General features: G+C 36.7%; 1 protein-coding gene across 1 annotated transcript in view; it reads left to right on the top strand.

Moving 5' to 3' along the window:
- LOC113048397 (proton myo-inositol cotransporter-like) overlaps window positions 1-18862 on the top strand; it is a 70895-nt gene extending 52033 nt beyond the window's left edge. The window contains exons 4-10 of the mRNA XM_026210187.1: window positions 290-398; window positions 11590-11753; window positions 11981-12101; window positions 16507-16632; window positions 16987-17105; window positions 17489-17641; window positions 18122-18862. Of these exons, the coding sequence (XP_026065972.1) occupies window positions 290-398; window positions 11590-11753; window positions 11981-12101; window positions 16507-16632; window positions 16987-17105; window positions 17489-17641; window positions 18122-18348 (1019 nt within the window). The 3' untranslated portion in view covers window positions 18349-18862. The remainder of the gene's footprint in view (window positions 1-289; window positions 399-11589; window positions 11754-11980; window positions 12102-16506; window positions 16633-16986; window positions 17106-17488; window positions 17642-18121) is intronic.
- The last annotated feature ends 6368 nt before the right edge of the window (window positions 18863-25230 follow it).

Raw genomic sequence — 25230 nt, 5'->3', positions numbered from 1 at the left:
TGTGTTTGTGTGTCAGTATGTAAAGTTTGGCAAACTACCATTTCTTAGTGTTGCTTCTTGCTGGGCCACTTAATATTTTTGGTTGTTTTGGAGCATAAAAAGGGCTCTAACGACCGTAAACTGAATATCATCCATTCCCAAATCTGCGCCCATGACTCCTACAAGGCTCATTTAATCAATTTAATCACTGTCAGTGTAAATGAGGCTTTATCCGTGTTATTTCTTATTATAGTATGTGAGTCATTCTGGTTCTATTGATGTAAATATGTATTTATATTTGTGCTTTCAGAGGGCCCGGTGATCTGGCGCATGTTGACCTACCCTCCGGCACGCCGGGCTCTCATTGTGGGTTGTGCACTCCAGATGTTCCAGCAGCTTTCTGGCATCAACACGGTCATGTAAGTCTCATTTATTCAATTCGTAGCTTGATTGTCAGGTGCTCATTGAATCTCAACCTAAATCAGTAGGTGCCAGTTGAAATACTATTTTCAAATCTGTTATTTTCTTAGGCAATATTGTACCCATCAACCCCTAAGTGCTTTTAAAAGCACTTCTAATGCCAGTCATTTTCTCTTGAAAAAAAAAAAAAAAAAACTTCTTTAACTCTGTTTCAAAGCCTACTTAGCTTCCTTGCTGTCTACTTAGTAAACAACATTTCATATCCTTAATTAAATAGAACCTCTAGCGATTTGGAACTAATGTTAACAAAGATTAATAAATACTGTAACAAATGTAATACTCATTTTTATTAAATGGAACATTATTATAACTTTAATGAATACCCAGCTCTTTTTCGATCCTTATAGACTGAGCTATTTTTCAAGCATCGTAAACGATCTCGGACTGTGTGCTGTTGCTAGGCAACCCCTCATGGCAAAATGAAAGTGTTTATGGCAGGGACAGGAGAACATTGTGTGTGTGACTGTGTGTTAACTTTTTCTCAGCTGTCATTTTGGAAGATGACAGGTCATGACAGATGGGTCCTAAAATGGCATTCTCGATCAATCAAACACCATTCTTATCCTTCTGTCGTTGTCAATCAATCTGTTCAGAGCAGGTTTAGACAGACAGTTGAGTAGTTAAAATTGACAGGAACACTCATACTCATATAAGAAGTATATGTGAGGTTTAACCTGATGTGCTATTATGTATTTACCCCAAATCTCTACTCTTCAATCGTTTCTGCACTGTCAGATGTCAGGCTTTGTACACAGGAAGTCTTGTTGTGGGATGTGTTGACTGTCAAGCTTAACCTCGGCAAGAAGCATTTGTCAATACCTCTCGTGGAGCAAATATCTGGGGGGACATGTGCAATTTTATGTCAGTTGGAAATATTGATTTGGTTTATCCATGTATTTTCGAATCCACTGTTTCACAAGAAATGCAAAAAAAGCACTTTATTGTTTTTTTTTTTTATTATTTTATTTATATGCCCATTTACAGTTAGTATTCAAGCTGTTATCAAGGTCAATGGAGGACATACAGTATATTAAGGTTTTGTTATTACATGTGAATAAAGACTATTTGGTTGTTTCAGTTTGTTATTTTATTAATGTGTTAAGCACTGTGTATATTTATTTATTTATTTATTTATATGGCACAGCATTTTATATAACACCATAAATGAACTGCTAATTTCTGAAGTCAGTGTCTTCACCGGCTTATTATATCTGGACACAAGGACAATAGATTTGTTTTATCAGTGATCAGCAGCCCCTCCTGATGGACGAGACCCGTGTAGGCTGAAGCACTGATGTAATTAGCTTGTGCTAATGCTGCCTGCTTTCCTGCAAACAGCTTTCACTCCACTCCAAAGCCATTCACATGCCTTAATTGCTAATTAATCTATTATTTAGTATAAAACATTGTCTTTACATGCTAGGAAAAATGCTAGCATTTAAACAAGTCTCAAGGGTTGTGGAGTGATCAGAATAGCTGATGTTTGGTGGTTATGGGTTTCTGAGATGACATCCTGAATTTGTATGCGTGCATAGCAACTGAGCCTCATCTGTGCATGGATAAAATGATTAGATTAATCCCTGTTGCCAAAACTGGCAAAAACAACCGGAATCTCTGTTTTTTAATAAAGATTGATGCTAATTAGAGGCATTAGCGGTCATCAGCAATACTGATTGCTTCCAGTGATACATTTTTGGCCTGTTATTGTTCTTTCTGGCACACTATAACTTGTTCATTGGCTTTGTGACAGTTCTGGCCAAACGGTCTTTGGCATTCTGTGATTTTCGATCCGTATGGAGTATGCTCATGATTAATGCTTACAAGCCCATGGACCTACTACTGTCTGTTCACTGACTGTCTGATGCATATGCAAACAAAATTGTCTAGAACTTTCTGAAAAATGATCATTTCTGACCTGGGGTGTGTATCCCAAAAGCATTGTTTGTTGCAAATTCTATAATTACCAACATAATTCAACAAGTCTGCAGTTCCTAAATAGTTCCATTAAAGGGGGGGGGGTGAAATGCTATTTCATGCATACTGAGTTTTTTTTACAATGTTAAAGAGTTGGATTCCCATGCTAAACATGGACAAAGTTTCAAAAATTAAGTTGTACATTTGAAGGAGTATTTTTGTTCCAAAAATACCTCTTCCGGCTTGTCACAAGTTTTGGAAAGTTTTTTTCGAGTATGGGTCTGTTAGTTGGAGCGGAATTTCCTTATATGGGTCCTAAGGGCACTTCTCCCGGAAGAGCGCGCGCTCCCGTAGAGCAGAGCACAGACATTCACTGATCAGAGCGAGAGACCGAAATGTCACAAAAGAAGTGTTTTTTGGTTGCCAGGGCAAGACAACCCTGCACAGATAACCAAAAAAAAAAAAAAAACAGCATTAAGGGACCAGTAGATGGAGTTTATTTTTACAGAGCATCAATGGAGTTGTGCAAGTGTTTTTGTTTGTTCCCTGCATCTCGAAGATGCTTGTTTTACAAACAAGGCCCAGTTTGATGCCGGATTTGCACATCGTTTATTTCTTAAGGATGATGCAATCCCAACGAAAAAGGTTCACGATCGTGTGTTGGAACTGCAGGCGGTAAGTAAAACTGCTTCAAATATCTGTGTTGTTAACTTAGCTATCAGCGCGTAAGCACATCAAGTAAACAACATGCGATGTTGTCATCAAACTGCACTTTCCACATGTACAGCTTTAAAAAAAAAAAACGACATAAACTGGAACTTAGTCATTTTCCAAAACCGCTAAGCAAATATATACAGTTTCAATACATACCACATAGAGATGTCGTTGCTGATGCTGCTCTTGTAAAATTTCAGCTTCGGGATCTGATTCTGGATCATAAATATACGCTGAATCTGACTGTTAGCCATGGTTTGTTTTGGATGATGTTTTTTTCCTCACGGTAATGTCACAGCTTCCAAACGCTCTCAACGCAAAAGCTTACTCGCGCTCGTGATTCTTTAGCTCCGCCCACACGTCACGCCTCCAGGCTCTCTTGTTTTTCCGGGAAAAATCAGTACAGACTATCTTTCTCTTATAAATATAATAAAACTAAAGACTTTTTGGAGTTATGAAGGATGCAGTACTACTCTATAGGTACTCAAGTGTAACAGGATATTGAGGGAAAACGAGCATTTCACCCCCCCTTTAAATATTCGCAAACCCTCATTGTGGCATTCATGTGCACTTATCTTGTCTATTTAAAATTCATAAAATTAGTTCAACATGATTTAAAGTCAGCATTAGATGCAATGTGGACCAGACTTTACCGATATATAATATAATTTTTAGGAACTGCGAGCCATTTTTATTTCCATTATGTGACAATTTAGCTGCTGTCTATGTCAACATCCATAATACGATGAATGTCTTTCATTTTTGGTTATGTCTGTCTTTTGTGCGTGTTGCTGGGTGCAGATCAGTGTCTATATAAAACCATATACCATCTGAGTACAAAACAATGTTCATTCCTTTCATTAGTGAAATAGGTTTGTCCCCATGTGAGTGTTTCTCTCTCTACCTCTTTGTCCGTCTCTCTCTTATCGTGTCTGTTTTTCTCTCTCACAGACTCATTTTTCACTGGCTTCAGTGCTGAGAGCAAATCCACAGTACCCTCAACGCTCTCAGCCTGCTCTCCATTACGTCCCTTCAGTCCTGTTAAATCATGTTTATCATGAAGATGGATTGTGTCTGAGATTCAACCAAACACAGCACAAGCAATCTGTTGCTCTATCGAACAGTCAGTCCGTATGCAAACTCCTTTTAAAATGCTAATTTATATTCAGGGTCGCTATTTCAGGAAGACATAAGATCTTATGAAAGCCTGAAACTTTTAGTCATTTTTTAGTAAGAAAATAGAATATCAATTTAAATTGAAAATGGTTCTTAAGGTTTAAAAATATATCTGCCAATTTTTCTGCCATTTGGGCTAAAGAAAAATAATCAGAATGTATAGAAACCTCTTAAAATCTGGTTTTTATACAGTCCATCACTAACTGCAAAAAATAAAATAAAATAAATAAAAAATAAAATCATTTATTGTCTTATTTTATTTTGTATGCTAGTAAATCCGTATTAAGATGAGGCCCCCAGGAAATGGCAACATTAATAGTCAAATATTTATGATTAACGACTATAGTTCCTTTCTTTTCTAAATAATTGTGTTCAGACTTGGGCAACGCTGGTGCTCCCTAGGGAGGCAACGCAACCGAATCCTCACTTCCCAAGGACTCAAGCCTGCCTTGTGATGAAGTGATTGACATTAGATTTTCCTTGTGAGCCCATTATGAGATGCTAGGATCCTGATGAGAGGGTCCAGCAAACTCATAAAGATACTCAACCAGCTATGACATTTGTGAGGGTGGTGTGGCCAGAGGAGGCTGGCTCGTCGGGGAAGCCCACACGGTAACCCTCAGATCACCTTGGCCACCAGCCGAAGTAGCCCTTGTCACAGTGTCTGGTCTGTGTTTCCCTGGGTGTCCGCTAGTGGTCTCACTTCCCCATAGTCACCCCACTGCAGGCACTACATTCCCCACAAAGCATTTGTCCCTTTCATCACCATTAATTGCATACCTCTTAATTGCACTCAGCTGTCTCCACTTGCATCGTTTTCACCTGTCTATATAAACCGGTCTGTTTCTATCTGTTTGATTGAGTCCTTGTTTTCCGGCTTTCTCGTGTTCCCTTATGTTTTTCATGTTTCTTGTTTTTGGACTGCTTTGCCTGTTATTGAGAACATGAGTCATCCACGAACGCAGTCTCAGCGTGCTGAAAGACCAGACACGTGCCACAGCGATCGTGGCCGTCATGAGGAGCCATATATCAAACGCACCCAGAAACACACAGGCAGGAAGCGAAAGCTTGAATGCGAGTTGCTTGCGCTGCTCCTTATATACCCACACAGCAGGGTGGAGCTCGCGATGAAAATCCCGCAGACCAAGGGACACTGTGTACCTGGGTCATTTTGTTACCACTCGAAAGTGATTGGGCTCTTGGGCTAGACCCCATTCGTCAGTCTCTTTCTGACGTAATGTCGAATGTGACCTACCCAAAGGGAACAAGCTGTCTTCTGCAGTTCCTTTCACACAGGACTAGGTGTATGATCCCTGAATATTTATGAAATCAGTTAGGTTATGGTTTTATATAGTATGTAGTGTATATGTGTATATAGTTGTTGCTCTAAAACAGGACTGACACCAACATTCTGGTGATGTGTGATTATACCCACTGCGTAATTAATCACACACACACACAAAGGCTTGACATATTGACATTCTGTGAAATCACAACCCAGTGTGGTGTTTTTGAGCTTTCAGTCATTAAAATCATGCCTTTGAGGGCTTAGCATGTATGAGGAAGACAAATGGTATATGAATAACTCTCACTTTTCTCTCGGTGGAGTGTGGCAGCAGTAAGACCTTTGAGAAAGCCTCATAAATTAAATGTCAAAGTGAGGTGTGTGTACCTTCGGCTATATTAAATGAGGCAGTCTGCCGACCAGCGGGACATTGTGTATTCGAGAGTGTCTGGTTTCTGGCACCTGTGTACACTTTCATATTTCTGGAATAATAGGGGGTTTTAACACTGATGACTTCATATAAAATGCATTCTAGTAACTTAAACGACTTAAAAGAGTCATTTATAATATTTAACAGTTTTGTGTAATGGATTTTTTTTTCTCAATGACAAGAATGTACATTGTAAGACATTCTCTTATCAACAAATCTTCTGAAATGAGTCATACATTTTTTCTTTGAAGGTTTTGTTCTGTGCCATATTTCATAGTTCTGTGCTAACAGTCATATTTAGTCTCTCTGAATCTGAGTTAAATTGACTTTTTTGCTACTGTACATTTAAGATGTATTTATGTAAATTACCTCTGATATGACTGGCTAACATCTTTGTACACCATTTACTCATAGGATTGCTGTTTGTACAACATTTACTTCTATATCTATATCACAGTTTTGTACAATAAAAGGTTATAGTCATTTTAGCTATTTATTTATTGATTGTCTATTAATTACATCCACTCCCTCCTAACTTGGAATTTTTATCTCACTAATAAGGATGCACATTGCAAGACATTTAGTGATTTTCCTTATTTGCGAAACTTCTAAATGATTCATGTTTCTTAACATTCCACTGTAGACTTACAGGCATTTAGGTCTTATTTGCTTTTAGATCAAAATCAATCATCATAATCAGTTTTTGGTTCACTGAGGCAGACAGCGTGAAATTAATGATATTCAAGGATTTTAAAATGTTTTTCATTAACTAAAATATTGTAAGTCACTTTGGGTACCAGCATCTGCTAAATTAATAAATATACTAAATCTGAAAAGAAGTGGCTCATAGGTGTCATTAATCAGGAATCAGACTCAAATTAAGGACTCTTTCAGATTACTTTACTAGTACTAGTACTAGTACAATGTTTCATATCCATATCTGTTCAATGTATTCATCTTTCTGACAGAAAAGATGTCCATGTTGCAGCTAAGTTTCAGATTTGCAAAGAAAACAAGTCTTGATTCTAAAAGTGACTGTAGGCTTTCCTAGTCAGCAAACAAAAATTAAAAATAAATTTTCAAAGCATCAAACAAATTGTGAATCCCCTACATGCCCATTTCAAATGAGATCCAGTCTAGACATTGACCACACCAGTCTTTTTCTCATCAAAACACTCAAATACCTCTTCACCAGAGCCCTCCCTCCATCCCTCACTCGCCATCTTACATTTATGTTGATTCCTTGACTCACATCGAGAAATCAGTGGTGAATTTGCCATGCAGGGTTATGTCCGAGTACTCTTCAAACTGTTTCTATTTTCAGACAGGAATCCATCTCACACCTTGGCATGAGTCCATGGCTTTTGGCATTCTGTGTTTAATGGAATCTTTCATTTGTACTCATGTATAAGGAGGTTAACAGCACTTAGATAACTCAAAGCCATGACTGCATTAGCATTTCATAATTCTGAAGGTCAATCTGTCTTGTTTTTCTATTTTTCAGCTTCACTGAGAATCTTTTAACTATCGGCATCAACAATCCAGCTTACATAAACCAAGAAATAGGCTTCTATTTTGGTTGATGAACTATAGAGCTGGTAATTTAGCTGGTCGTTATGGACTGATCTTGTTGAGATGCTCATGCTTCATGATAAAAATTTATGTTTTAATAGTAAGTAGACTAACTTGATGCTTTATGTGAATGGGTGGAGCTAAAGATATTTTTTGGAACACTTTGCCTGGTGCAACTCTGATTGGTGGAATCAGATGGCTTACTTAAAGTTGTATGCATATTAAAGTATTTAACCAATTTCGCACATCAAACACATTTCGTAAATTTATATAATGTAGTTTGTAGTTTAAAGACAGGTTACAAAGACATATGATATTTGGTGCCCTTATCTTGCATTTATCAATACTAACATTATTGAAGGGCAGAAGGTGATATTAACCACTTGAAGACCTGTAGATCTGCGGCTGAGATTATCTGAACAAATCCACAGGGGTCGCTCACCCACTGCCAGAATCATTGTATTATGAAACAAGGGAAGAAAGCACTTTCAGTGGTGTGCAGAGAATAAGACACATCTATTTTCTGCCCCTGTTGTGAACACTCATCAGTGGCTCAGGCTCCATTCTTCTTATTTACTGACCTTTGACACCACTTTTACCACAAACAATACCTCATCTGTCTATCGTTGTACTACGGTACTGTTCCCACGTGTCTTCTTTTATCAGGGTTTTTATCCAGGATGTTTGTGACCAATAGAAGAGAAAATTAAGGAATTGTTTTTTTTTCTTCTTCTATTCAAGAAGACTTTTGATAAGGGCAAACAAAGGCATCCAATTTTCATCAATCCAATGGGATGGAGCCAGGATGCTTTTAAAGATCAAGACAGAGCACTACACACAAGGAAATACGGTAACACTTTAGTTTAGGGTCCAGTTCACACTAATAACTTGTTGCTTATTAGCATGTCTATTATTAACATATTGGCTGTTTATTAGTGCTTATAAAGTACATATAATGCATGACATCCATAATCCTACCCAATACCCTAAACTTAACAACTACCTAATACACTATTAATAAGCAGCAAATAAGGAGTTAATTGAGGCAAAAGTCATAGTTAATGGTTAGTTAATAGTGACAATTGGACCCTAAAATAAAGTGTGACCGGAAATACTGTGAACAGAGAACTAGGCGAACATGATACATCTCATCTGAGAGGCCTGGGTCTGCAGGCACACACGATGGTTGTGTGAAAGTAATTGAAAAGCTCAACAGTAGTCCAGTCTTCACAAAAATTGGAAATTTATTCACTTTAAATCTGCATTAGCTGCAAAAATGACCTTTTTCTGTTAAATGTTCAGTGTCTCACAGCTGAGACCCTTATTTTTCCTTACAATCTGGGGGAAATTATTTAAATTATATAATTTTTTAACAGTAAAAAAATGTATAAGAACCTGTTACATGAGTAAAAGAATAACTTTGATGTACTCTATTTGTGACTGTTACTCATACACACTTATGCCAGATTTCAGCTGTCAAAATAAGTAAACAATTCCTTCAGGAAACCATTGCAACAGTAATATGCTGGTTTTTAAGTCTCTTTATTGAATTTGAAAACAGACACAGTCTGTCCTGCATCTCTGCCTAATTAAACATTGTTTCTAATTTAAAACTGACACAGTCGACCAAACAATAGAGACCCCAAATGTGTGGTTTCACAGAAGCTTTTTGTTATCAGCACTCTCTGAGCAGAGTGTGTACTTTCAACACACTGAGAGAGTGTCTCAGCGGGTAGATTGAAAGCATTGTTTCTTTTCCTTTTTTATCACAAAATCTCTTTATCTTGTTAAATTCTCTTTAGTAATAGAAATAACACTGGACATTCAGACTTTCCATTGAGATTACATTGAGCTGAACAATGCAGAACAAAATAAAAGTAGCCCATATACAGGTGCATCTCATTAAATTTCAATGTCGTGAAAAAGTTAATTTATTTCAGTAATTCAATTAAAATTGTGAAACTCAAATAAACTAAATGCACACAGACTGAAGTAGTTTAAGTCTTTGGTTATTTTAGTTGTGATAATTTTGTTATTATTATTTTTATAAAAAAAAATTGTGTGTGAATTGTTGGCTTTCTGGAAAGTATGTTCATTTATTGTACATGTACTCAATACTTGGTAGGGACTTCTTTTACTTTAATTACTGCCTTAATTTGGTGTGGCATGGAGGTTATCAGTTTGTGTCACTGCTGAGGTGGTATGGAAGCCCAGGTTTTTTTGACAGTGGCCTTCAGCCATCTGCATTTTTTGGTCTTGTTTTTCATTTTCTTCTTGACAATACCCTATAGATTCTATATGGGGTTCAAAAAACACAATGGACCAACACCAGCAGATGACATTGCACTTCAAATCGTCACAGACTGTAGAAGCTTAACACTGGACTTCAAGCAACTTGGGCTATGAGCTTCTCCACCCTTCCTCCAGACTCTAGGTCATTGGTTTCCAAATGTAATACAAAACTTGCTCTCATCTGAAAAGAGGACTTTGGACCACAGGGCAACAGTTCAGTTCTTCTTCTCCTTAGCCCAGGTAAGACGCCTCAGGAGTGGCTTAACAAAAGGAATACGACAACTGTAGCCAAATTCCTTGACATGTCTGTGTGTGGTGGTTCTTGAAGCCTTGACCCCAGCCTCAGTCAATTCCTTGTGAAGTCCACTCAAATTCTTGAATCGATTTTGCTTGACAAACCTCATAAAGGCTGCGTTTGGTTGTGCATCTTTTTCTTCCAAACTTTTTCCTTCCACTCAACTTTCTGTTAACATGTTTTTGTTAAATGTGAGCCAAAATCATCACAATTAAAAGAACCAAAGACTTAAACTACTTTAGTCTGTGTGCATTGAATTTATTTAATACACGAGTTTCACAATTTGAGTTGAATTACTGAAATGAACTTTTCCAAGACATTCTAATTTATTGAGACGCACCTTTATATATGAATTTGATATTCACTTACAAATTTCCCGTCCACCTTTGCTGTCAAATCTCATTAAAGTGATTTGAATATGTACATATTGAAATTTGGCATAATTGATTGATACCAAATCCAGTTTGCAATCACTGACTAGTTTTCTGGAGCAGATCAGTCAGCAATATCAACTGGTCAATATTCACTTTATATTGCAGGTTGAAAGCTTTGCTAAACTTCTTTTGTGTAGTTTTTAATGGAAGAAAGAAATGCATAAATGTTTGGAATGACATGAAGGTGAGTAAGTAAAGAATACAACTTTTTGGATGAGTTAATTCTGTATAAGCCTCCATGCAAGACTACGGCATCATAAAATAATGCAAATCCCTTATGAATTTGAGAGAGAGCGAGAGAGAGAGAGCAGGAAGTTGGAAGATGGCATTTGACTTTGAGTTAATGAATGTTTTCCTGCTTCCCTCCTTTATGTGGAGAAAAACACTTTTGCTCGAGTGTTGCTCTCTCGCTTAACCCCACATCCATTATGAGGTTGTTCAAGTGCTGATGTCACAGATGAGTGTGAGTCTGCGTTTCTGAGTACATGCTTAATTACTCTATAGAATGACTGTATATTGTATGTTTTTTTAATTTTAAAGAAGGATTGGTATGCATTAATGCACAACTCCTGTTGATTTAGGTTTAATAGCTAGAGTAAAAAAAAAAACAAAAAAACATTTTGCCCCCTGCTCACTTTGATGAACAGCATATTTAATGTATTCAAAGCACTGTAAATCATAATGAGCTGCAATTAGTTGTAAGTATGCTTGATACAAAAAGGAGGTTGTTTTAATTGAAAAAGTTGAGATGACATCAGCCAATCTCATTGGATGATATGTGGGTGAAGTGGCACATAATGGCTTGTTCAGTCAGAGGTGAAGCAATAACTAAAATGTCTGGCTATGTTCACAAATGCATACTAACATACTATTACTATTTGTAAGGAATAATACCCAGAATGCAATGCAGTTGTATACTTGCTTTTTTTAAACAGAACTGAATCTATCCATAAAAAGTAACCTGACATGTCTTGAAAAGCACCAGGAAGTTTATATTTCCTTTGCACTCTGTTTTTAGGTACTACAGCGCCACCATTCTGCAGATGTCGGGGGTACAAGATGACAAGTTGGCCATTTGGCTAGTGACTGTAACAGCGTTCACAAATTTCCTGTTTACTCTGCTGGGCGTTTGGTTGGTTGAAAGGGTGGGCAGGCGCAGACTTACTTTGGGAAGCATATCTGGTAAGATTCTGATATACTTAAACAGAATATATTCCAGTGCATGTGTGTGTGTGAAAGATGTACAAGTTCCAAAAATATAGTCCTTGTTACAACTTCCCTGTATTACAACTTGCCCAAGTTTCCACTAGATTTAGTTATTTGAACTGCTATTTTGAAGATTTTGAGATAATGCTGAAGTATATATGTATTTACACATATGTAAATTTTGATTAATTCTATCTATACAGGTACTGTTTTAAGTCTTGGTATCCTGTCTGTTGGATTCCTCCTGTCAGCCCAGCATTCTCCTCCTGTTACACTACATCTGACAGACCCCACGACATCCAACTCCAGCTGCACAACACATCTGTGAGTATGTTTACCTTCTAGAGCTTCTTGCCAATGGCAATATAAATAATTCATAAGTACACTATATAGGATATAGTACACTCAGTCGCCATATAATGACAGCTGTCTTGTTATTTGGTGTCTTGTCATTTAGCACGTATCAAATGTGACTGAAAAGACAGTCCCTCAGATCATGCATCAGTTCCTATATGTGCAAGACTTCATCTGTCAGCCAATTAATGGAGTCTCTTGCACAGCATGGTTTTTCTGCGGAAGTTGGTTGACCAAGGAAGTTGAAGGGATAGTTCGCCCAAAAATTAAAATTATCATCATTTATTCATTATTGTGACATACCATATAACTTTTTCCTCCTAGCATGGAAAAATTTGAGAATTGCTGCTATAGTGATCTGGGGGATTCATACCAGACTAAAGTGAATATCAAGCCTCTATGGGATATGCCTGAAAATGAGATGCACATGGACAGCTAAGAGGTTATATACAGTAAACACTGTGGAATTCAATTGGTACTGAATCACTACTGAATACTATCAGTCTCCAAATCATCAGCACCACCTGCTAGTACCATTGTCCCCAGGTGGATTTCAGGGGCAATGCCATCGACATCTTTCATCTTTGCTGAAAATATTGAGACTCATCTTAAAAAAAGAGAAGAACCTATCATGGACCTAGGCTCCCTGATAGAAGCACCCGAGACTAAATGTTGTCAAACAAAGGTTTTAACGTTTCACAGACCCAGACACACCAAATACTCCAGGCCAATCTAGGGACCCCCAATATGTATACATATAAACAGCTCTTTGTTCTGGTTAAAAAATAAATAAATTAAAAAATTATAATAATTAAAATTCTCTTTAAAAGTGACAGTTTCAAGAAGTGAGTAGTCCTATATAATTCTTAATATTAATGTATTTTATGAATTATGTATGAAATACATTTTTGGAGAGTCTCAACACATGATATTGTACAACCTGAACTAACCTAGCCTTGTAATGCAAAGGTAAAATCTGACATTTGTTGACCTTGACATATAGTTGTGAAGGTCTGTTTTATGTTTTCATGCACGTTGGTTACAGTACAATTCTGGTAACCCTACATGACTTTAATTTGGTATTAAACATATTTTAATAGCATTGAAGCAATTTTGTTGAAATGTAAAGTTATATGTAAAGGAATGTAAATAAAAAAAATACTGTTACCATTTTATTATTTAACTCATTAATATGTCACTTTCTAGAAGTAAAATGCTTTGCATATGCCATTTCAGTTTAATCTATGTCTAGTTGAAGTTGAGTCCAGTGGAAGACTATTGTTATACTAGTGTCTATATCAACAAATGCAATTATACCAACTCTAAAAGGTTCTTCATTCCTCAGTCAACAAACAACTTACCGCTCTCCAACTTGAATGAAAATCAATTTTATGTTAGACTCTGTTGGTGTGTACGCTGCAGAAATAACTGCGTGTGTCAGAGGGTCCAAGCTGCTTGTTGTTCCCTAATGTCACAGTAATAGAGTGTCTGAAGTGTAACCTCATAACAATGACACCCCTGCCCCCTGAGACTGACCGAGTATGGCCTTTCTCTCCATCCTAATTTACTCTTACACTGTCATCCAGGTCACCATACACACAGCCAAAAACAAAGCATGTCATCACAGCAGCAAACCAATTTGTTCACAGACCGACTCTCAAAAGCCCTGTCCTCATAACTTACATAATGGAATACAGTGTTTAATGGACTCACTGTAACTGCCACACAAGACCCATTGAGAAGCCTTCTAGAGATGAATATTAAATATGTGTTGATATATATTAATGGGAATAATTTTCTTGCATATCTCTAAGCAAGTCATTCATGCAATGTAAAGTTAACATAAATAAGCAGTTGTGTATGATCATATTAGATTTCTGAAGGACTAGTTAAGAACCATAAGTGATTTTAAATCAGTTTTACCTGCTTTGGTTCAAATTAAAGTGACAACACGTGCACTAAGGAGGCAACAAGAAGACAACCCCCAAAATGGTAATTGTTTTGCAGCTCTGATTTGGCTCAGGTAGTCCAACTCCTCCAGGATGGCACATCCATACGTGCCATCACTAGGAAGTTTGGTGTGTAAACCTGTACAGTTTCAAGAGCATATACCGAGAGACAGGCCATTACACAAGGAAAGCTGGACAGGATCGTAGAAGGGCAACAACCCTGCAGTAGGACTAATGTCTGCTTCTTTGTGCAAGGAGGAACAGGAGGAGCACTACCTGAGCCCTACAGAATGACCTCCAGCAGGATACTGTTGTGCATGCATCTGACCAAACTGTCAGAAACAGACTCCATGAGGATGACATGAGGACCTAACGTCCAGTGTGACCTATGCTCATAGCCCAGCACCGTGCATCTTGATTGGCATTTAACCAAGAACACATGAATTTGTAGGTCTGCCCTTATTGTCTTTATGAATGACAGCAGGTTCACACTGAGCACATGTGACTGATATGAAAGTGTCTGCAGATGTTGTGAGAAACATTATGCTACCTGCAACATGTTTTGGTAGTGGGCCAGTGGTGCTCTGGGGAGGAATATTTTTGGAGGGATGCACAGATCTCCACGTGCTACACTTTTGTAGCCTGTGTTGTGTAAATATACACTAAGCGTGCAAGAGTTTTTGCTAGATTTAGCCTGATGCAGTTCACTTTTTCCCGGCCTGTGCCACATTGTTTAAATAGCAAATCCTTTTGCGCGCCCATGTGCATGCTTGTCAAAAAAGATGTGTGTTCAGGCGCATTGTTGGATCGTTTGTTTTTAGAGGAACTGAAAATAGACTGCGCCATAGACCAACTCAAACCTGGTCTAAAGTCTGGCGTAATATTTTTTTCTTTGTTATTTAGAAAGAACCATAGTAATATAAACATATAGGCCCATACACCCATACACTTTGCTTATTAAACACACAGGGATGTGAAGCAGCACGCAAACATTTAAAAAAAAAATTCTGCCGTATAAATAGCAAACCTGCCATGGTGCGAGCGCAATTGGCTTTTAAAGGGGAAGGGAGAGGAGACTCTGATTGGTTTACTGCTAATGTTTCTAAACTAATGTTACGCCTAAAAAACACCCATTTCCAATTAAGAGAATAGGGACTAGTGATGGGAAGTTCGATTATTTTCCATGAACCGGTTCTATCGGACGGTTTGATTCAATAAACCGGTTGAAAATAACGGTTCAATGGTTCTTTTACGCTCGACGTAATGACGTCATTGGCGATGATGTTATGGCGTCACGGCTATCAAACATTCAAATATATAAAGTCAGTAATCAACTTTAGTCAGTTAAAAACCTCATAATCATGAAACATTTACAATTAAGTTTTGCAACAATGCACCTAAATACAGTAACAGCAATAATGTGCATACAAGGATTTAAGTCTTGAAGATATAAAGTAAATAAATTAGGTGTCATCAGCGCAGAAACCATGATCCCCTTGATTGCCCTTCATTCAAGCCCTTGGTTTACCCGCGCTCATAACATTAGCACAGAATCAGTTCAATTCAATTTTTTCAATTCAATTTTTCTTGCTCGGTCTGCTTCACGCTGAATTACGCATGCGCAGTATCATCAGCTCCTTGGTTCTCGAATCGAACGCATCCGAAAGAAATGGTTTTCAGTTGTACTGATGATCCGAAAACTGATGCAACCGGTTCTTGACTCGAGAACGAGAACTGCTCCAGCAGTGTGCGTGTTCGTTCGTCATCTGGCTCGGCTCGGTGTTCATCTTCAGTTCGGTCTTCACAGCAGTTCAGTCAGTGTACTGTTTGAGTGCATGAATTACTCCGGGATATTGGTTTATTCTGACTCAGAGGGAGTGTCAGTCACGTTAAAAAAGTTAACAGCTTAAGTTATTTGTGGATTAATGCTTATTGGAGATGCGAACCGTTTCAAAGGATTCAGTTCGATTTGGTGAACTGGTTCAACCGGTTCTAAGAAGAACCGGTTAAATTGAACGATTCGTTCACGAATCGGACATCAATAATAGGGACAAGCCATATAGACCATGCACCTGGGCACGCCAACCATTTTTCCTTCATTAAACTAGCAACAGTGGATTCGGACAGGCTCTGAGTGTACCAGCACCCTATGGTTTAGACCATGCACCTAGATAATTAAGATAGGGCTCCCAAATCTTTATTAATCCACGCAGTAATTTACAACAATCCAAATACAGAGCAACAGCCCAAACACAACCTTCAGGAAAATGGAAAACTTAGTCCAAACTAAGATATACTGTGGCATTAAGACACTACATAGGGTCCATTTTGATTTGTTGACTTCAGATGAGACAAATTCAAGATCAGTTGGTTGGGTTTTAGTTTTTAAGTAAATTGCCTGGCTCTTACATTACTTTGTGTTTCAGGTCATGCGAGCCCTGTATGTTGGACCCTAGTTGTGGGTACTGTTATCAGGAAAACAGCACTGCTATGTTTGACTCCTCCTGTGTGCCTGTCAATCCGGCCTCCACTGAGAGAGCAGCATGGGGCAAGTAAGTCACCAGAGACTCTGTGTGTGCACGTACTTGAGCTCGTCTGTGTATGTTTGAGCATATTATGTGTTTTTATTCATTAAGTACATAACAATTTTATCCAATTCTCACCAGATGTCAAATCTAAAATAAAATGTGTTGTCATGGCCCTTACAAAATATATATTTACCCTTTTTTGTGACTTTTTTTTTTTTTTACATTTTAATTTGTTTATTGTGTCATTACTGTATAATATTGCATTTGTTTGAACCTGCTATGCTTTTTATTTTATTTTAAATTTTTGAAAAATGAAATATTTAAACATTTTTATATTTATTCCTATAACTTAAAAAATTAATTGTGTGTTTGTTTCAGGTGCTTCAACTCCACACATCTGCCAGATAGTGGTATATGGGCTTATAATTTTTGCCCAACATCTTATTCATGGGTGGTGCTCCTGGGACTAGTGCTCTATCTCGCATGTTTTGCCCCAGGTAATATGAGCATGACTGTTTGCAATTAATTCAGCATACATTTATTTTAGTTTTGGAAAAACAATTATCTGAACCAGAGGATTTTCATGATGATCAGTTCCATTTTCAGTTTGTGAGTAGTTCACATTATTATTATTAGTAGTAGTAGTAGTAGTAGTATTTATTTTGCAGCAATAAAGCATATTTACAATTACAAAAACAGGGTTTTTATTATTTTTTTGAATATTATTGTAAAAAAATATATAACACTGCAGTGCCAGAAGGCACCTGCCATGCATCACCATTATGCCATTCAGCAAGACATAAAACAACAGGTTGCTCTGAAGGAATTATATGTGTAACAATGCATTAATGTAATTTAAAACACTTTGACCTCTTGACAGGAATGGGACCGATGCCATGGACAGTTAATTCTGAAATCTACCCTCTTTGGGCCAGAAGCACAGGCAATGCTTGTTCGGCTGGGGTGAACTGGACCTTCAATGTCCTGGTGTCTCTAACGTTCCTCCACATGGCCCAGTACCTGACTTACTATGGTAATGCATTAATTAGTGGAGCAACAGCAGTCATGAACATGACCTTTTTGACAGCATCAATACGTTATTTGATCTCGAAACATCAAGAGTATACTAAGCATAAAGGCATTGTAGAACTAATTATGTCTATGACTCACTATTAATTTCCTCTGAAAGTCAACATGTGCAAATTAATATTCTTAACAAACTTTACTGGATTTGCTGTTGATGATTCACAGCAGCACATTTTTCTGAAAAGAGTATGTTTTTGCATCTTTTAAATGTTACTTATATTATATATGTAAGGTAGGGAAAATAATAAAGATTTGAAATCTGAATTAATAAAAAAATATATATGTTGAGGCCAATGAAAATGTTGGCATAGCTACTACAATTCTGACAAGGCGGGTAGAACAAAATCATATATTTTTGTCTTGTATAGTATTGTTATTATTTAAATTATTCACATTTATTAACCAATATCTCTTTGTCATTTTCCAGGTGTATTTTTCCTGTATTCCAGTTTGGCTCTAACTGGTTTATTTTTCATTTATGGCTGTCTACCTGAGACTAAGGGACGGCGACTAGAAGAGATTGAGTCTTTGTTTGAAAACCGGCTCTGCTCATGCGTGATCTCGGATTCTGATGAGGATCGGCAGGTGGAATACATCCGGGTTAAAGGGTCGAACTACCACCTGTCGGACAATGACGCGTCAGATATCGAATAACTTGTATGAAACCACTGGTTTGGTAAACGGGTATAATAAGGTATGGACTGAGCCTCATTCAACCCTGATGCCAGGTCCGCCCACTGTAACAGTCAGGTTGAGTCTCTCTTCACCGCGACGGCAAGAACAGGGTTGTAGGGCTAAAAAAAAAATTGCAGTGCCAGATCAGCCTTTATAATATTGTCAGTATGGTTTTGAGTCACAGTACATGCAGATCTACTGGCTCATTCCTTCACTGTCAGATGAGTATCCTCTGCTTATTTATGTAAAATTAGATATTAGCTGTAAATTCAGTAATACATATGCAGAAGGATATAATTTCTTTTCTTAATGTCATGTCTAAGTGTGAACTCAACGCAAATTTTATATTTGAAAATAACACTTATACACACAAAGAAAAATATAAGCTACATTAGCAGTTAAAAGTTTTGACCCACCTACTCATCATTTAAAGCTGTGGTAGGTAACTTTTGACGCTCTGGCGGTTAATAAACAGAACTTCTTGCGTCTTGCGGAAGAACATCGTAGCCGGAACTACTTCTCTCTGTTTATGTCTATGAAGAATCCCAAAGGTACTGGGTTACTCCAAGCAATCTAAAATAGTCCAAATATAAACACTTATTATAGATGCACTCTAGTGATTCAGGACAAGCTAAAAGCACGGTTTGGAGAATGGATTCATGGTGTACTTGCTTATTATATACATTTTTCTACATTTTAAACACAAACAAAGTTACGAACTGCAGCTCTGATTGGTTGTTTCTTACCGGGAGCGGATTAATTTCTGCAAATGGCAATAGGACCACTGGGAGGAGCAAGAGGAACTTTATTTTGTCACAGATTATCTGTCTCATATTCTACTGTCAGGACATAATGACAGGTTTAACAAATATGTAAAAAATATATTTTTACAAAAGTTACCTACTGCAGCTTTAATAGTATTTTTCACAGTAAATTAATCTGCACTTTCTCGGCATTCAAGTGTGTCTAAATTTTTCATTAGTAGTCTACAAATATTCCAAACCAATTGCTTTATTGGAATAGTTCACCCAAAAATGAAAATTTTATGTATATCTGCTTAACTCCAGGGCATCCAAGATGTAGGTGACTTTGTTTCTTCAGTAAAACTTCTTCTAGAACTTTCTTCAGCAACAACCCAAAGTAGCTCTTCTGATTGGCTGAAATTCTCTAATCTCTAAACAGTCTCGCCCACTTACCTCTACAGATGCACAAATCACTTTTGAACCAAATATCTCGGTGCAAAAGGGAGAGCGTGAAACTTGTCATTTGAAAGCGAAAAACAGAGTTTGAGTTTGAAAGCAGCAGATTCAAGCAGCTGTAGTAATGTACTTTGTGTTTGTGTTAGAAAAACATACAAGGCATTTCTGAGAAAATATTCTACATGGTTGCAGCTCTAATTGGATGAATTCACGTACTGATTTGCGGATGTGCAACATACAAAAATGTGAGCGTACAAGTTTCTTAATTTGTGATTTGTAGAATAGAATTTGTGCACCTGCAATGAAGAATTTGAGAAGGTGTAACTGTTGTGCTGTGTTTATGGGAGAGAAAAAAAAAGTCTACAGGTTTGCAACTCTTAAAACATTTCTCTCTGTGACTTCAAATTTACTGATACACGTGTGTGGCTTTTCTCTACAACTACAATTCGCACTGCCACAGGTGTTCAGTCGTTTTGACTCAAAATTACCTTCATACAGAAGCCTCACACACCTCCGCGTTCACAAGAGTTCTAAGAGTTCTGACATTGCATGAATCAGAAGTAAAAAAAAATAAATAAAGAAAACTATATAAATACTGTTCAGTTACTTGCATAGACTGATCATTTTGAGTCTTTACACATCAATGTATCGTCACGAACAGCAGGGTTTAATTTGGATTTGTCTGTGCATGTTTTTTTTTATTCTCATAGATTCTGTTTCCATTTGCCATGCATTGTATGACTGAAAGACTGCAGCGACTGAAGCTAAAAATGATCATTTGTGTTCTACTGAAGAAACAAAGTCACCTACATCTTGGATGCCCTGTTGCTAAGCAGATAAACATCAAATTTAAATTTTTGGGTAAACTATCCCTTTAAGTGATATCTCCCTAAATATCCACTCCCTATATATATATATATATATATATATATATATATATATATATATATATATATATATATATATATATATACAGTATTGTTCAAAATAATAGCAGTACAATGTGACTAACCAGAATAATCAAGGTTTTTAGTATATTTTTTATTGCTACGTGGCAAACAAGTTACCAGTAGGTTCAGTAGATTGTCAGAAAACAAACAAGACCCAGCATTCATGATATGCACGCTCTTAAGGCTGTGCAATTGGGCAATTAGTTGAAAGGGGTGTGTTCAAAAAAATAGCAGTGTCTACCTTTGACTGTACAAACTCAAAACTATTTTGTACAAACATTTTTTTTTCTGGGATTTAGCAATCCTGTGAATCACTAAACTAATATTTAGTTGTATGACCACAGTTTTTTAAAACTGCTTGACATCTGTGTGGCATGGAGTCAACCAACTTGTGGCACCTCTCAGCTGTTATTCCACTCCATGATTCTTTAACAACATTCCACAATTCATTCACATTTCTTGGTTTTGCTTCAGAAACAGCATTTTTGATATCACCCCACAAGTTCTCAATTGGATTAAGGTCTGGAGATTGGGCTGGCCACTCCATAACATTAATTTTGTTGGTTTGGAACCAAGACTTTGCCCGTTTACTAGTGTGTTTTGGGTCATTGTCTTGTTGAAACAACCATTTCAAGGGCATGTCCTCTTCAGCATAGGGCAACATGACCTCTTCAAGTATTTTAACATATGCAAACTGATCCATGATCCCTGGTATGCGATAAATAGGCCCAACACCATAGTAGGAGAAACATGCCCATATCATGATGCTTGCACCTCCATGCTTCACTGTCTTCACTGTGTACTGTGGCTTGAATTCAGAGTTTGGGGGTCGTCTCACAAACTGCCTGTGGCCCTTGGACCCAAAAAGAACAATTTTACTCTCATCAGTCCACAAAATGTTCCTCCATTTCTCTTTAGGCCAGTTGATGTGTTCTTTGGCAAATTGTAACCTCTTCTGCACATGCCTTTTTTTTAACAGAGGGACTTTGCGGGGGATTCTTGAAAATAGATTAGCTTCACACAGACGTCTTCTAACTGTCACAGTACTTACAGGTAACTCCAGACTGTCTTTGATCATCCTGGAGGTGATCATTGGCTGAGCCTTTGCCATTCTGGTTATTCTTCTATCCATTTTGATGGTTGTCTTCCGTTTTCTTCCACGTCTCTCTGGTTTTGTTCTCCATTTTAAGGCATTGGAGATCATTTTAGCTGAACAGCCTATCATTTTTTGCACCTCTTTATAGGTTTTCCCCTCTCTAATCAACTTTTTAATCAAAGTACGCTGTTCTTCTGAACAATGTCTTGAACGACCCATTTTCCTCAGCTTTCAAATGCATGTTCAACAAGTGTTGGCTTCATCCTTAAATAGGGGCCACCTGATTCACACCTGTTTCTTCACAAAATTGATGACCTCAGTGATTGAATGCCACACTGCTATTTTTTTGAACACACCCCTTTCAACTAATTCAACTAATTGCCCAATTGCACAGCCTTAAGAGAGTGCATATCATGAATGCTGGGTCTTGTTTGTTTTTCTGACAATCTACTGAACCTACTGGTAACTTGTTTGCCACGTAGCAATAAAAAATATACTAAAAACCTTGATTATTCTGGTTAGTCACATTGTACTGCTATTATTTTGAACAATACTGTATATATATATATATATATATATATATATATATATATATATATATATATATATATATGTATATATAATATATATATATATATATATATATATATATATATATATATATATATATATACACCGTATGTGTGTGTATATATGTGTATAAAACTACTGAAGTGAATAAAGTGAATTCTTTTTATGTCCCTCTGGCCTCCTCATTAAAATCTTCAAGGCTTTGAAATTGTCTAGCATAACACATTGCCTGTCTGTAATATGTGATCTGCCTTTCACTGTCTAGTTTTTGAAGTACAGTAGTTTATTTTGTAATCTGAACCTTCATGTTTGTAGAGTTAAAGATTATTGACACAAAATGTCATGTAGCTTTCTGCAGTTCCCTGTGATAGTGTAGTGTGGCCTTAAAAAATATTTCATAATTTGTACTTATGTTTTGACAGCTTTTGTCATTATTGTGTTGTTAAGACATATTTTATCATTTGCTTTTAAATGTAATCTAAATGTTTAAATTATATAATATATAATATAATATAATATATATATATAATTTTAATTTGTCTTCCTTATTGCCTAGTGTACAAATGTCACTGCATTGGTCTTGTCCATGGAAAAGTGTAGGATAACCATTTTGACAAGTACATCGTAATATCCAATATTCTGCTGTGCTACTTTGTATGTATACAAACAGACAAATACACATCAAGATGTCCCAAACCAACCTGAAAATCTCTATGTTTTGGTTGTAGCTTTATCAAAACCAAGTTGATGTCTCCTACAATGTCAACTCAAGTTCCTGTTTAAAGGTTTCACTCTGTTCAGTGATAAATAATTGTGCACATCACGCCTTTTGTATTGTATGTATTATTTATAGACATGATTATGTGTAATTTGACATGATCCATTTTCCTCTGGCTAAAACTTAATTTGGTTGAGAAAAGCACAAATTAAATTGGCACAATGTTTGGCATTATATCAATTTTGATTTTAAAGGAATAGTTCACCCACAAATGAACCTCAGTCATCATTTACTCCCCATCGAATCATTCCAAACCTGAAAGATTTTTTTACTCTGTGGAACCTAAAAGGAGAGGTTTTAAAGAATATTCAAGTTTCTCTTTTACATATAATGATAGCATACAGTAACTAGGGGAAGCCAATCACCATAAAGGACAACACATACATTTTTTGATTTACTATTCCTTCAAGACACCAATTGTATAAAAAAAAAAAAACAAAAAAAAACAACAACCTTGATTTAACTAGAGTCTAATTTAAATAATTACTAACTAATTTAAATAATTACAACTAATTTAGGTCTAATCTAAACCTTGATTTAACTAATAGATCCATGAGAAAAGTCAGTGAGTTTGAGTCAACATGTATGATGTCATTTAGAGGTTTATTGAGTGGTTTCATGTGTACCAGACGAATTAGAATTTTAGTTTGTACTTGGGAGGTACTCCAACATGCACAGCTGTTTGTGTTATTACCAATTAACACATCTGTTTTAAGTGTATTGATGTCATTTTTATTTATTTATTGTATGTGGAACAAAACGCAGTGTTTATACGGTTGATTGAAAACAAATGTTGTGTTGTACAGTATCTGATTACTGTTGCTTTATATGTTTTGCTAGATTTATATTCTATAAAAACTAAATATATGAACTTTGAAAACTTGAATATGTACTTGGAGGTAATAATAAAGATATATAACACAGTATTGTTTTCAAGATTCAGGTTTTCAATCCCACGTTCGACAAATCTGAACTGAGCTAACAATCCATAATTTTATTTTTAATGTAATTCTGCTAACGGTCTAATCCTTTCTCTGCTTCAACGTTAGCAATTTCTTGAAACCCCCCCCCCTCCCCCCGCCCACTCCGTAGAGACCCAGTTCACACCTTTCTTTGCTGTGAGGTTCTTCATTTCTTTATCTCCTGCACGCCTGATGTCCTTGACAGGGTTTCGCGTCACACTTCCCAGCTGAGGGTATTCACACTTTTCTATTTTGACCCTGCTTTCCCACCCTTGCTGTTTTTTTTTTTTTTCTGTTCTGGAGTAATCAAAGGACATAAACATACTATTTCTGATTTTAAACCAGTAACAGGGGGAAACATTCTGGGAAAATGAAGATTTTTTTTCATGTTTTTGAAAGAAGTAACTAATGCTCAGAAGACTGTATTTATTCAATCAAAAATCCTGTAAACACAATCATTTTAAATAACTGTATTTATTGTTACATTATTTACTGTCAATTTTGATCCATTTATTATGTCCAAGTATTAATTTCTTTCAAAAATATTAAACTGTTACTGGACCCAAACTACATATTTGCTAGCATCAAGATGCTCTACATCATAGTCAGTGATAACAAATACTAATTTTGAACAATGTGCCATGCTGAAATATACCCAAGTGTGATTTCTGACTCAAATCCATTGTTAAGCTTCAGAAGACTTATGGTACATGAGTTGTTTGCACTCATTTTATAAGTGTTTGTATTGAAAAATAACATTAAATGCAAGTTTGGGAAGTTACGTGAAGGTGTGAAAATAATGATAGTGTTCATTTTTGGGTGAACTATTCCTTTAAGATTATCCATTTTGATCAGAAACATTTGTTCTGTGAGGTTTCACAATGGGTTAGTTATTTATACCTGGGGCTTTGCAGAAATAATGTCTCAAAATTGACATCAGATCTCTTTTCATGCTCTTCTGACTATACAGTTTGCAGAAGGATAGGCCTATTTGTGATTTTGAATGTCTCTGTACCAGCTGATTCATCGCTGATGCCCCTGAGGGCATATTTCCTGTTCTTTGATACCTATTTTTTGGAAATGGCTAGTTGGATTGAGCAACTGATTCAAATTAAAGCACTGCCACCTTGTGGTAAAGACGCAGGTTTTCTGGTCAGCAGTGGGGAAAGGGACAGAGTTGCTGTGATGAATAAGTGAGCACTGAATTGAGACATCTCAGTGAGAAACAGCTCCTGTTTGTGTCAAAGTTATTGGGAGATTCCCATCACGCCTCTGCGTTTCTGTCTGCAGGTGAGAAAAAATAAAC

This window comes from Carassius auratus, chromosome 29 (assembly GCF_003368295.1).
Source record: "Carassius auratus strain Wakin chromosome 29, ASM336829v1, whole genome shotgun sequence".
Lineage (NCBI taxonomy): Eukaryota > Metazoa > Chordata > Actinopteri > Cypriniformes > Cyprinidae > Carassius > Carassius auratus.
Note: the sequence above shows the minus strand (reverse complement) of the source record. Positions and strands in the feature narration are given on the sequence as shown.